The sequence below is a fragment of the Apiospora phragmitis genome (genome assembly GCF_038363925.1).
Source record: "Apiospora phragmitis strain CBS 135458 chromosome Unknown utg000002l:1.0-5516284.0:1.0-5523493.0, whole genome shotgun sequence".
NCBI classification, from domain to species: Eukaryota; Fungi; Ascomycota; class Sordariomycetes; order Amphisphaeriales; family Apiosporaceae; genus Apiospora; species Apiospora phragmitis.
In genome coordinates, this window is record NW_027117400.1 from 2,835,987 (window position 1) to 2,848,343 (window position 12,357).

Below are 12,357 nucleotides of genomic sequence, written 5' to 3' on the forward strand. Positions count from 1 at the left end.
CTTTGTTCCAGCACCGGGTGCCGCTCTTTGTTTGTACGACAGCCAAGCCACTTTACGAAACTGGTAGACCGCAAACCTTCTCACAATTGCCAAACTTATTGTTCTTTCCCGAAGGCAAATAATCGTAAGTTGATTACTTGCAATCTCCATTTGCTTACTAGGCGCCTATTTAACCTGCAACATCCCCGCTCCCACCAGGACGAATATCTTCTAACACCATCACAGTCTGTACATATCTCAGTGGTGTGCTGGTAATTATCGAAGCAGTATCTGTCAAATCAATATACCCTATCCAAATATTCATTATCCGCCAAGATGTCTTACAGAATCGCCGCCCCCGATGAGTACCTTGCCATTACTGGCATGGGCGTCTCCAACGTCCTCATCTCCAAGGCAGCCTGGGTTTGGCCCTTCCAGCGGTGCCGACGCTTCAGCGTCCAGCCCCATGACGAAGGAGAAACTCCAGTTCCTCCTCCCCTGTCGTCTTCACTGTTGGCCCAGACGTCAACAGCCGCGGCGCCAACGCCAAAGGGCACCACAAGAAAGTTGCTCCCCCAGCGGACAACAATGATGGACATAACCCCGTCCACGATGAGGACAAGGGCGATGCCTTGATGAAGTACGCCATGCTTCTTTCGGACGCGGAAGCCCCCGATAAGAAGACCCAGAGCACCAATGGGCTGAACCAGATCGTGAAGGGCATCATCGAGGGCGAGACACGGGTCCTCGTCTCGAGCATGACCATGGAGGAGATCTTCACGGAGCGTGAGGAGTTCAAGCGCCGCATCTTCCGTAATATTCAGGTGGAGCTGGACCAGTTCGGCCTGAAAATCTACAACGCCAACGTCAAGGAGCTCAAGGACGCCGAGCACTCCAACTACTTCCAGTCGCTCTCCCAGAAGGCGCACGAAGGCGCGACCAACCAGGCCCGCATTGACGTGGCCGACGCCCAGCTCCGCGGTAACGTTGGAGAGGCCCAGCGCCACGGTCAGCAAGAGCGCGACATCGCCAAGATCAATGCCGAGACGGCGGTGGCCAAGACAGACCGGGACGTCGAGCGAGCTAATGCCCTCGCCAACCTCGAGACGAAGAAGACGCTGTTGGACCGCGACGTCGAGATCTCCAGGATCGAGGCCACCCGCGCCACGCAATCCCGCGACGAAGACCTCAAGCGCGAGGTCGAGGTCAAGCGCGCCGCCGCCGAGCTCGAGCGCCTCCGCGCCACCGACGTCGTGAAGGCATCCATCCAGCGCGAGTCGGCCCAGCAAGCCGCCGACGCCAAAGCGTACCAGGTGACGGCCGACGCCAAGGCCTCGTACGACAAGTCGATGCGCACCATGGACGCGGGCGCCTACAAGACCAGGACTGACGCCGAGGCCTGGTCGCACGCCGCCATCACCAACGCCGATGCAAAACTCCAAAAGGAGCTCAAGGAAGCCGAGGGTATGGTTGCCAAGGCCGAGGCCTACGCCAAGATGTCACACGCCTTCGGCGGGCCCCAGGGCCTGCTGTCGTACATGATGATCGAGAAGGGCACGTACGTGGAGCTGGCCAAGGCCAACGCCGAGGCCATCCGCGGCCTCCAGCCCAAGATCAGCGTCTGGAACACGGGCGCCGACGCCGGCGCCGGTGGCGACCCCGCGCAGAGGGACAGCGCCACGACCATGCGCAACGTCTACCAGATGCTGCCGCCACTCATGACGACCATAAACGAGCAGACGGGCATCACGCTGCCCGAGTGGCAGTTCGGCCGCATGGCCGGCGAGATGAGCAACGGCGGCGGCAAGAACGTCCACGGCCCCCAATGGGGAGAAGCACTAGATCTGTCACTCGCGGGAGATCAGCGTGCGCTCGTTGCCGGGATTCCCTCTATCTACGGCGGGAGAGACGAAGAAGTGATGGATGGGTTGGCTTGGAGGAACGAACCGGTGGACGACGACGACGAAAAACACAATCGTTTCTGACTTTTAAATCCTTCTTCTTTGTCTTCAACAAACAACAACAACCCTCGAACAGACGACTTTCGTCTTCTTGACTCCTCTCTGCCCCTCGTGGCCATTTACGCATTTACGTATTCTAGGTGTTCGTGTTCCGGCCTCATTTGAGGGTTTCATGGGATCAAGGCGTTGGTTGGCTACTCTGTCTATACCCCTATACCAATCTCTGCTTCTTCTTTTAAATGTAGTCTTTAGTCATCATGAATCAATACATGCTTTATAATGCGACACAATAACTCAATATCCCTGATTACGCTTAAACAGTGACTATGAGAACTGGCATCGGCATAGAATAAAAAACGCGGTAAGGTGAACATGTTTTATAAGCTCTTTTTCATTAATCATTCCCTCATGGTACACGAGTCTATCTGAGGGATTAAAGCTACACCTGCAAGCTCGTGCTGAGTGGCAAGCCCCTCGAAAACACCAAACTTATGTACGTTGAAAGTCTTCTCTTGTCGAACCAAAAATATCGCTGGCTTCTTCCATGCCAATCTCGAAATGATGTTGTCCCTATTTCCCTGTCGTCATAATCCATGCTCTCAATACCGATGTGAGTGCTAAAGCGACTATCAAAGTATGCCAGTCGTGTTGCGCATCCACGCATATACACCTATTCGGCATTGACTCCGGTACAATGCCCTGCAGATCAACGCCCAATGTTTTCTTTCGTGTCGCCCGCGTCAAAACCCATTAAACCGCAAAATCCAGAGGCCGTGAGACTCTTTGCCTGATCGATGCCCTCCGTTTATCTAGTTGAGAAAAATCAACAGATGACCCCATCCCTCATAATTTGTCGTTCTCTTCGTTCCCAGCATTCCTCGCAAACTCGCGCCAAGCCGCGCTGCGAGCCAACACCACTGCTGGAGTATCCTTAAGCTCACCACCACCACCTGTTAACCCAAGATTCAGCAACCAATTCCCTCAAAGCACGCAACTCTGCAAAGCAATCCAAACGCGCATGGGTTATCGGACAACGCCAACCCTACCTTCCTCAAGACACCTCCTCTTGCCAATATTTCCGTCGCGACTCGAGTCGCGGTCCTCGGAGAAGCTCGCGTTGAGAACCTCTGTCAAGACATCGCGTCTACGCTTTGGCGACACAGACTCGGGAATAGGTGCAGGAGTCTCTTCTTCAAACATCTCCATATTATGCTCGTCGAAATGACCCACAACGTCCCGACCGAGGACCTGCCCAAGTCGCTCCTTAAGACCCATGACAGGCCATATCGGAACGCGGGCGTAGTCAATCTTGATCTGCGCATCGCCCACCGGTGCCTTGTGCGGTTCGTGGAACATCATCAGAGAAGCCGCTGGGACTGTTGCCGTGTAGACGATGAAAGCATCATCTTCCTCAGAAGTTGTCATTAGGCGGACCCTGACGTCTCTGGGCGAGATATTCGCACCCCGAGGACCATCTGCGTATGCTGCTTGTTGAGCCATGGCGATGATGACGGCAACAAAATATTGGTCCTCGTCCAGATTACTCGGTATCAGGTTCTTGGAGCGCAACATCTGTAGCCGATGTACCGGGCCATTGTATGATCGATTAGGCCCTGGGGCTATGCGAAAGCAGTTTTTGCGAATGTGATCGAGGTTGCTTCGGCTGACATATGCCAGCACTGGCGCGTCGCTCGCGATGTTGACGTGCATAGATGAGATCAACTGACTGGCCGATCGGGTTGATGCCCATGTTGTAGCTGAATCGAACGACATGGCAGCATCCGGGTGCCTCCAGAGAGCTTGACAACGTACAGCCTTGGGGTAGAAACGGTCACCAAATCGCAAGTCCAACTCTGCGCACGTCTTAGGTTTCGAAAGATGGGTTGGGAATAAGGTGGACATGACATTTCGAAGGGCGCGGTTCTTGGTCAACATGTTGCGCGGTGTCTCGGTGCATGTTAATGTGTCCAGGTCCCTGCCGAGAGCGACAATCGTGGGAGAAGTGTGCGGTGATCTTCGTGGTGAATGCGACGACGTAGGCGTTGGGGTCTTCTGTGGCGATAACTGCTGGAAGCGACAGTTCAACAGCTTCGGGTGGAGATCGGTCCAGCAGATTGGAAGCACGAAGAGGGAAGTGCCCTGGTAATCGTGAAGAACGTCCCAAAGCGAGCCGACTTCGGGAGTTGTGTGTTTTCTGCGCACCTTGCGCGACCGTTTCGTATCTATTATGGTGTTCATGGTTACTGTTGCCATCTGTATAGAAACTTTGTCCTAGGTTGAATGGGTAGAACGCGACGGGTATCTATAATAGTCAGGACCTTGAATAATATTGGAGGACAGGCTTGGAGAACATCTGACAAGAAGAAAGAATGCAAATGATGTACTTACTAGTCCTTCTTTGTGACTATTGCGCAAAAAAAGAAACCAAATTGACCGCCTGATTGGTGTTTGTGGACAAGCACACCCCTTGTAGCTGCGACAATCAGAATGCTATGACGCGCTTGGACTGCAAGGGCCTGGAGTTGACTCGCGCAGGCCGTGACAAGTATCTTTTTCGTAGTCGGTCGAGATAATAAAAGAATGATGCGCGTTAAGATAAGATATCTTGGAGACTGGCAGTAAAGACTTGATGGTGAATTGGGTGTGTGTTGGTGTTGAATGCGACGAGTTCGAGACGCAGATCAACCAGAGCGGTAAAAAGAAACCAAATGGAGAAGGTGGATGTGGGCGCGACGAGGGGTGGCCAAATATACACACAAAAGAGGGCGTGTCGCTGCTTGTGGTCGATTCGCGCTAAATCGCCAGATCACGTTACAGCTTTTGCAATTTGAAAAGGTACAAAGTACTTGGAAGTTGGTACGTGTTAGGCTCCAGTCCGGGATGGGGGGGGGAAGGGGGGGACGAGACGAGAGACGGTGACGGATGCAAGGAGCGAGAGACAGCCGGAACACAAATCAATACCTCACACACACTTGGTGCCACATCCACGGAGCCCGCCTGGCCGCATAAAACCGGCTTTCCTGTTAGCGACCCATGACCAGAAGTTGGTGTGTCCGAATCTGACTGGCAGCGACAAGCCCCATCCATCCATGTGTGGCTGCCTAATGAATTCTGCTCAAGTCTTAGTCAGCGAGGTACATCCTGCAAGTACCTAACGTGGCGGTGAGTCAGACTGAGCCGGGAAATAGCCGAACAGGGAAGTGACGTCTCTCACTAACAATCTCCCACCCCCGAATCGCTGCTCCTGTTAGGCGGCCTGTGCAGTGCCTGTGTGGACCAGACGTCAGCCTTGGTCAAGCAAGCAAGGAGCCCCTCCACTGAACGAGTAGCAGCCCCCAGCAAGACGAGGCAGCACCGGAGCTCCATCACGGTACACTACGATAACCTCAACATTAGCAATTGTACAAGCTTGAGCATCGCCGACGATTTCGGTGACATCTCGTCCAAGATGCCGGTAAGTTTGCATGCACACTACAACAGTTCCCCCTGCACGGCCTCAATTACGCTCTTCCCCCTCCCGATACCGATGCAACCACCACCAGCAACCAGCTATGGCTAACTCCTCCCCCTGACGGGCGGCATCGTCACCAGGCCTACAACTCCATGTTCAACGAGGATCCAAACCCGCCGCGCCTGATCGGCAACGTGCCGCTGCTGCCGCTGCGGACCAAGACGCGCGGGCCGGCCTACACGCTGCCGTTCCCCAACCCGCCGCTCGCGCCCCACGAGTCGCCCGACCCGGACGCCGACTCGTACGACATCCTCGACGAGGTGCTCTCGCTGTTCCGCGCCAACACCTTCTTCCGCAACTTCGAGATCCAGGGCCCCGCCGACCGCCTGCTCATCTACGGCATCCTCTACGTCAGCGAGTGCCTCGGCAAGATCCGCCCCCAGCACGGCGTCCGCGACGCCACCAAGGAGGTCTTCAACACGGCCCTCGACCTCAACTTCTCCATCCCTGGCGACCCGGGCTTCCCACTGAACCAGGTGAGTTATGGCTGATATTCCTCTCTGGGTGTATATGCGTGGGAGTGTGTATCACTGTGACTGCAGTCGAGGCCGATGGGGCTAGAAAAGAAAGGGGGGGATATGGAAGGAAAGAAATATAAGGCTATAACGTTGGGAAACTAACAACCAACCAGATGTACGAAGCCCCGCGGGACCGTCAGGATGCCGAACAGCTGCGGCAATATCTCTCACAGGTGCGACAAGAGCTGGCTACCCGGTTATTAGCAAGAGTATACGAAGAAGGCGGGGACGGAAAGCCAAGCAAGTGGTGGTTGAGCTTTACCAAGAGGAAGTTCATGGGAAAGAGCTTGTAGAGCAGCAGCAGCAGCAGCGTACCAATGTTAGATTGTCAAGGCATACATCAAATCACAATTAACACCTCCCAGATGAAGGTCAACAATCTGTATTTCGTACAATGCTGGCAAGGCTCTGTTGAGGGGTATCATGATTTATGATCTATGTACAGATCCAAAGCCAAGGTTTGGACGGCTCGGCCTGATCCCATTCACCCATCTTCATCATGCCTCATCATGTTCTGTTCATTTCTTTCAACTAATCCTATCGCCCGGACTTTCCCTTCTTTGTCCTGCCTTTTCCTCTCGCCTCCACCCGGCCCTCTGCAGGCTTCACCCGCCAAGCCGTGAAGATGTAACCCTCGGCGCCGCCTTTACTCGTCATCAGGGGGTGTGTCCGTCCAGGCAATACCTGCCACTTGCGTACCCTACTCGTCTGCATCGCGGCTCCGAGGACCAAGGATGGGTTCAAAGGGAACTCATCGGTGCCGGCCCACTGCTCCAGCTCTTCGGTGGTCTTGCCGATGGCTTTCTCAGGTGGGTCAGATATCCAGGCCGCCCGTCGTGCTACACTATAGCAATCCATTAGGGCGGTGAGCGGTTCCGGCGTCTGCGAGTAGATGGCGATCGGCGCACCTCCGGCCAAGAGGGGGACGGCGTGACGCATGATGGACGTGGGATCCATGGTGCTGGCCACCACGAGGCCCGAGAACCCGCCGCTCCGGGTGCGGTCGACTACGTGGCGGATACGGGCCCATCTGCGTCGCTTCCGGTGATAGTTGCCCCGGCGGTTAGCCTTCCAGGACTTCAGTTCGTCGGGATTGACAGTCGGTGGTTCGTTTGCGTATGTCGAATCAGCCGAGGGATCCAGCAATTGTAGCCAGGACAATGTCATCAGATGTCGTGCGAGCGGGTGTGTTAGACTCTGCGTTGGGTTCGTGTTGTCGAAGTCGTAGTAGCGGAGGAAGCTGAGGTTAGGCTGTGAGTTGTGGTGTAGAAGCGTCATTGTGTTGCAATTCGCATAGGGAACGGCCATGTCGTCCTTATGTCTTGGGTCTCCTGTCGGGTACTTGACGCGTTTCGTGACGACGTGTTCTTGGCCTGGGTTTTCGCCGCCCGCTGACGGTGGTTGCGTCTGCTCTGCTGATGGAGCCTGTGCTTCACTGTCTCCTTCGCCTCCGGCGGGCTCTGCCTGGCTTTCTGAGTCTCTCCGTCGCTTTTGTGGAGGGTTGATGCCATCTTCATCCTTTTCGGGAGGATACAAAACACCCATGCGCTCGGCCATGGCCGCCACAAGTAAGCCTCCTGTATCATCCACAACCAACCAACGGCCCGTGGAGTCCTCGGGTTTAGTAACGGAATCCACGCCGTTCGCGGCCATTTCCTGCTCTTCCTCGCTAAGACATCGCGACTCGCCGCCAAAGTGCACATTTGCCCAGCATCCCAGGAGGCCAATCATCTCCTCGCGCAGATCCATGATCTTGGCCGGGTCCTTCTCCTCCAGCAACCAGTAGTCCAGCATCGACACGTCGAGGGGGCAGCACGCAGAACCGGCGGATGTACTTTTTCGTCTTGAGCAGCTTGTACTTGGCGAGCGAGTACTCGGTTTTCTGGCTGATGGCGGTGTGGGACAGCATGAGCTTGGTGATGATGTCGCGGCCGGCGTCGGTCACGTCCTTCTTGAGCTCCTCGATCTGCTCCATGGTCAGGCTCTGGCGCGCCTCGGCGTCCAGCTCGGCACGATCCGTCTTGGCGACGACGGCGCCCGAGTCGGCGTCGACGAGCGCGTACTCGACGCCCGTGGGGATCACATCGTCGGCGTCGTCGCCCTCGTGGCCGGGGCTGGCCGAGTCGGGGGACAGGAAGGAGCTCGAGGACAGGATGTCGCTGTACAGCTCCGAGGCGGGCACGATGCGCAGGCGATTGAAGGTTTCGTCGTCCTTCTTGTCTTCCAATTCGTACGTGATATGGTATGGCCGGTGGATGATCAGGTTGCTTGGGAAAGATCCATACTTGCCGAGGGAAATGGTCCTGGGGCAGAAGCAAGGTCAGTGGTGGGGTGGGCGGCAATGGCAGTCTGGAGAAGTCTTACGTGTTTGGCGTGAGCTGGAGCACTCTCAGATTTTCCGAGGGCAGCTTGATGGCCACCCAGGCGTTGGGTTCTACCAGCGAATGCATTATTGCGCTGGTGACCGAAATATCAGAACGGAGGTCTGTATGTCGAGATAGAAATTTCGCAAGTTCAAAAAAAGATCGGCAGTACTGTAGGTAGCTGCACAATTGGTATGCCCCACTCCTCCACAACGTGGGGTAATAGCATAATAGCATCCCTACCTCTCTCTACTTCTTACGGAGCATACATACACCTCATTTTCTTCTCTCCCCTTGAACGCTGAATTCCTCCCCCGGTGCAATTAGACCTGTACACAGATCGGCAAGGCCGTGCAAACCGGTACAGGGTCAATTCTATCCAATCAAACAGCGCGATTTTCACATCGGACGTTCAAAAACGGCGTGCCGATCGTACTAAATCATCCCTGGGCCGTACAGTACGGTCAAACCGGGGGGGGGGGGGGTGGCACAGTAATTCAGCGTTCAAGGGGATAGATCATCATATTAATCATCTTTGCAGTTACCACTGCGATCCTTCCTTTCTAAGTACCTACATAGACGGTGAAGCAAATCAGTTGCACGCGTAGTACTCATTCGGCCAGAATATCGTTTGCCTGTTCTCGGCATTTGCCCAGCGAATCGATGTCTGGTTGACACCGTCACGCATTTCGCTCTTGGTCGTAAACCCCAGCTCTTTCCCAAGCACCTGCAGCGCTCCATGCACCTCGGAACTCGGGTCCCAAATCACAATCTTCGCTAACAGCCCTTCCCACGAGAGGGCCTCCTCCATCGCGCGGACCAGGAGCTGCACCAGTGCCTGCTTAGTCAAGTCAGGATTTCCATACCCAGGCTTAACCCGCGTAATCTTCAGTTCCTTGCGGCTAAGGTCCTGATACCACAGTATCCATGTGTTGGCCTCCTCGCATACAGCCCCTACGGCCTTGACCTCCCGCCCATCGCACCAGTTGAGGCTTTGAAGCTTGGCCATCTCCTGGTACCATTCTAGCTGCTCTGGGATTGGCAAAGTCCTCACGAGGGACGTATTCGGAGTGAGATCGTAAGCCTCGACCTGGGAGCGCAGCTGCGAGATGTCGCGGTTGCACAGATCGGGCATTTCGTCCGGTCCGACCAGGCGAGTCTGCAGCGATTGGCCTTTTTCGCGCTTGCGCTGTAAAGCGTCTCTGCTCACGCCAAGCGGCAGCTCGAAGCTCACCTGCGGCGCAGGCAGCAAATCCCAGCCGAGCTTCACGTAGAAGGGGCCGACGCTGGTGTACAGGGTTGTAACAGGCGCGGCGCCGGGTCCGTCCGCCCATTCCCCGACTTTGCGCGTGAGAAACGAGGCGAGGCCGTGGCCATGGTACTTCGCGTCGGTAGCTACCATACAGATGTCGTAGCCAGTCTCCTGTCGTACCCCCTGGCTGTCTCGGATGAGCACTTCACGTCGGATCGTCCGCAGAGAAGATATAATCTCATTGGGCGTATCTGCTCTATAGAGACACCAGTGCCGGCACCCCTTCGCACGCAGGAGCGGCAATTGGGCCAGCTGTTCTTCAGCCGCGACCCATAGATCTTCCGGGGCCGAACGCACGAACGTGCGGCCTGCCTGTTTGAAGCATTCCACTTGCTGCTCCGGGGATGATTCGCCAAAGACAACCTCTATGGGTCCGTCGTTGGGCGTATTGATGGTAATTCGATCGTCCTGGTCGCTCGTCATTTTCCTTCTTGTTTCACCAAAACCCTTTCGAAACAATTGAGTGAATAATAAACGTGAAAGAACCAATTTCAGCTTCCTGGAATACCGAAATCTTTCAAAATACTGCTTGGTAATGTTGCTGGTAAAAGTACACGTGGACGAATGCGTAAGCCCGCGACGCTGGAACAGAGCACACATCGCTCCGTAGTATGTACGAATACACGGCAAGACTTTCGGCCGACGGATTGCATCCGCATGTCGGAGTCGCAAATTAATCGTTCGGTCGAGTTGCTTACTTGTCAGGGGTCTGGACTCCACCGGCGAAGCACCAATTCTGGAACGGATGCGTTGACCACGAACAAGTAAAGACCTCAGGTACATACTGCAATCTATGTTAATTAACATCGCTCTCTAGCTTTTCTCCAAGTTCCATGCAAATGAAATTGAGATACCGAGATACATCAGATTCAGGGGTAAGCCACCCAAGCACCACTGTCCATGTCGATCATCCATATCTTCTCTAAAGCTCGTTGTGGTTCGTAAATACTTCCCATCATTGCATTATCTCAGGGGGATCCCTCCATCTCGTCCAACGTCTCGTTGCAATATCCGTCAGCAAGCTGGTTCTGGTCCGGGGAATCCAGACGTAGCGAAGCGATCCGAGCTCCCGGACCTGGTCGTCCAGCATCGACGCCTGCTCGATCAGGTCCCGGTTGGCGACCTCGCGGCCCCGGGCGTTCAGCCAGCCGTTGCTGGCCCACTTCCAGACCCACGTGGTCATGCAGTCGACGGCGTACCGCGAGTCCGAGTAGATGCGGACGCGCGCGCGGGGGCGCCCGTCCAGCTGCTCGTAGCGCTCCAGCGCCCAAAGAAGCGCCATGATGACGGCGGTGAGCTCGGCGCGCTGGTTGATGGGCTCCAGGTCGTAGGAGGAGAGGGAAGGGAGCATGAGGGTTCGGTGGGTGTGGACCCGGCGGCCGTTCCAGACGGCGGCGGCGGCGCCCATGGCGCCGTGGCCTTGGCCGTTGTGTCGGCAGCCACCGTTGACGTGGAAGTTCATCTTGTAGACCATGTTGATATGATTGTGCGATTGAGTCAGGGAGTTTGTCGGCTGGCGTTGACTTGACCCTGAACGACGAGCCCCTGTGGCGAGATGGCGAACCTGTATTGTTGAGCCTTGGACTGTGATGATAAACGGCATGGAAATATAAGAGAGGTTGCTGTATCACCCAGACTCTGTAGTGATGCTGAGATGTTTAGCTGGATATGCAGTTGCTTTCTGGGAAGTTTCCCATGAACGAGGAATGGGTTTACTAAATAATTAGCTATATCTCGACGTAAAGTAAATAAAGTTTAGATCTCAGAAGCCCCAAGTCATTTCTACACCATTTTGAGACCTCATTTGTGCCTAGTAATAGGCTTAGGAACTCGAAATGCTTACATAAAGCCCAACAACGGCTGGCCGGATAGCCACACCACCTTATGGCTTAGGCAGGGACTCCAATACCTGGGATCTTCCGAGGAAAGAAATCAACCTTAATACTTGAGTTTTGCATCAGGAATAGCCAGGCCGCTGTTTGCGGCAGGATTCTTATTGGTAAGGTTGCTTCGAAATCCCCCTGTTTCATGCCTCAGGAGCCCCTGACAACCAAAGAAGCCCTCATCATGATGATGTTGCCTGGGGCCATGTCTCAGACACTTTCAAAACAGCTTTTATATATATGAAGATACATAAAAAAGCATCTTGGTTCCGTTCATTCTGGTTTGTATTTTGGTTCGTGTGGCTAACTGGCTGGGTATGTCTCCATAGTTAAAAGGCTTGCTGAGCAACATCGTTTACAACGCCGGAACCGATTATCATCGGATATCTCTGATTTCGACTGATACGAACACAAACTTGAGTACAAATTGGATGAAATTACGTACATATATATAAGTAGTCTTAGTCTCGCCTGCAAACAGATGGATAGAAACAAAGGTCAGGCATTCTATTCCACGTTTATACTACACAACATATTAGCATATTCGCAATTATCCTCGGGGTGCACATCACTACCATGACAGTCATTGGAGTTGCAGGAGGCAATACTAAGCTGAGATTCGCCATCGTCGAGGCCCTGGTCGCTACAGACCAGCACCATGTGATCATACTCACTCGAGATGCATATCTACCCCTGAAACTGCATACGGGGGATACTGCATATGTGGCAGAAAGTGCATAAAAACGTCGAGCCTGCGTCGTATACAGTTTCAGGGTAGATACTAGAGGTCTTTTTCTTATTCGGGGCCTGAGCTGGGAAGAAAGAGTATG

General features: G+C 54.5%; 6 protein-coding genes across 6 annotated transcripts; 2 read left to right on the forward strand and 4 right to left on the reverse strand.

The window, feature by feature from the left end:
- Positions 1-315: 315 nt before the first annotated feature.
- Positions 316-1,964, forward strand: PG994_001695 (SPFH domain/Band 7 family protein; the record flags this gene model as incomplete). The annotated part of the gene is made up of 2 exons (XM_066853104.1): positions 316-419; positions 467-1,964. 2 exons carry the CDS (start codon positions 316-318, stop codon positions 1,962-1,964), a joined length of 1,602 nt encoding a protein of 533 aa, XP_066721245.1.
- Positions 1,965-2,783: 819 nt separating this feature from the next.
- PG994_001696 (uncharacterized protein) lies at positions 2,784-4,178 on the reverse strand (the record flags this gene model as incomplete). Its single annotated transcript, XM_066853105.1, has 2 exons — positions 2,784-2,890; positions 2,987-4,178. The coding sequence occupies 2 exons, from the start codon at positions 4,176-4,178 to the stop codon at positions 2,784-2,786; spliced, it is 1,299 nt and encodes a 432-aa protein (XP_066721246.1).
- A 1,210-nt stretch (positions 4,179-5,388) lies between these two features.
- On the forward strand, positions 5,389-6,262 carry PG994_001697 (uncharacterized protein; the record flags this gene model as incomplete). Its single annotated transcript, XM_066853106.1, has 3 exons — positions 5,389-5,394; positions 5,532-5,927; positions 6,083-6,262. 3 exons carry the CDS (start codon positions 5,389-5,391, stop codon positions 6,260-6,262), a joined length of 582 nt encoding a protein of 193 aa, XP_066721247.1.
- Positions 6,263-6,506: 244 nt separating this feature from the next.
- On the reverse strand, positions 6,507-8,419 carry PG994_001698 (uncharacterized protein; the record flags this gene model as incomplete). The annotated part of the gene is made up of 3 exons (XM_066853107.1): positions 6,507-7,736; positions 7,786-8,272; positions 8,334-8,419. 3 exons carry the CDS (start codon positions 8,417-8,419, stop codon positions 6,507-6,509), a joined length of 1,803 nt encoding a protein of 600 aa, XP_066721248.1.
- Positions 8,420-8,924: 505 nt separating this feature from the next.
- Positions 8,925-10,067, reverse strand: PG994_001699 (uncharacterized protein; the record flags this gene model as incomplete). The annotated part of the gene is made up of 1 exon (XM_066853108.1): positions 8,925-10,067. The coding sequence occupies one exon, from the start codon at positions 10,065-10,067 to the stop codon at positions 8,925-8,927; it is 1,143 nt and encodes a 380-aa protein (XP_066721249.1).
- Positions 10,068-10,599: 532 nt separating this feature from the next.
- Positions 10,600-11,118, reverse strand: PG994_001700 (ribonuclease H-like domain-containing protein; the record flags this gene model as incomplete). Its single annotated transcript, XM_066853109.1, has 1 exon — positions 10,600-11,118. The coding sequence occupies one exon, from the start codon at positions 11,116-11,118 to the stop codon at positions 10,600-10,602; it is 519 nt and encodes a 172-aa protein (XP_066721250.1).
- Between the last annotated feature and the right edge of the window lie 1,239 nt (positions 11,119-12,357).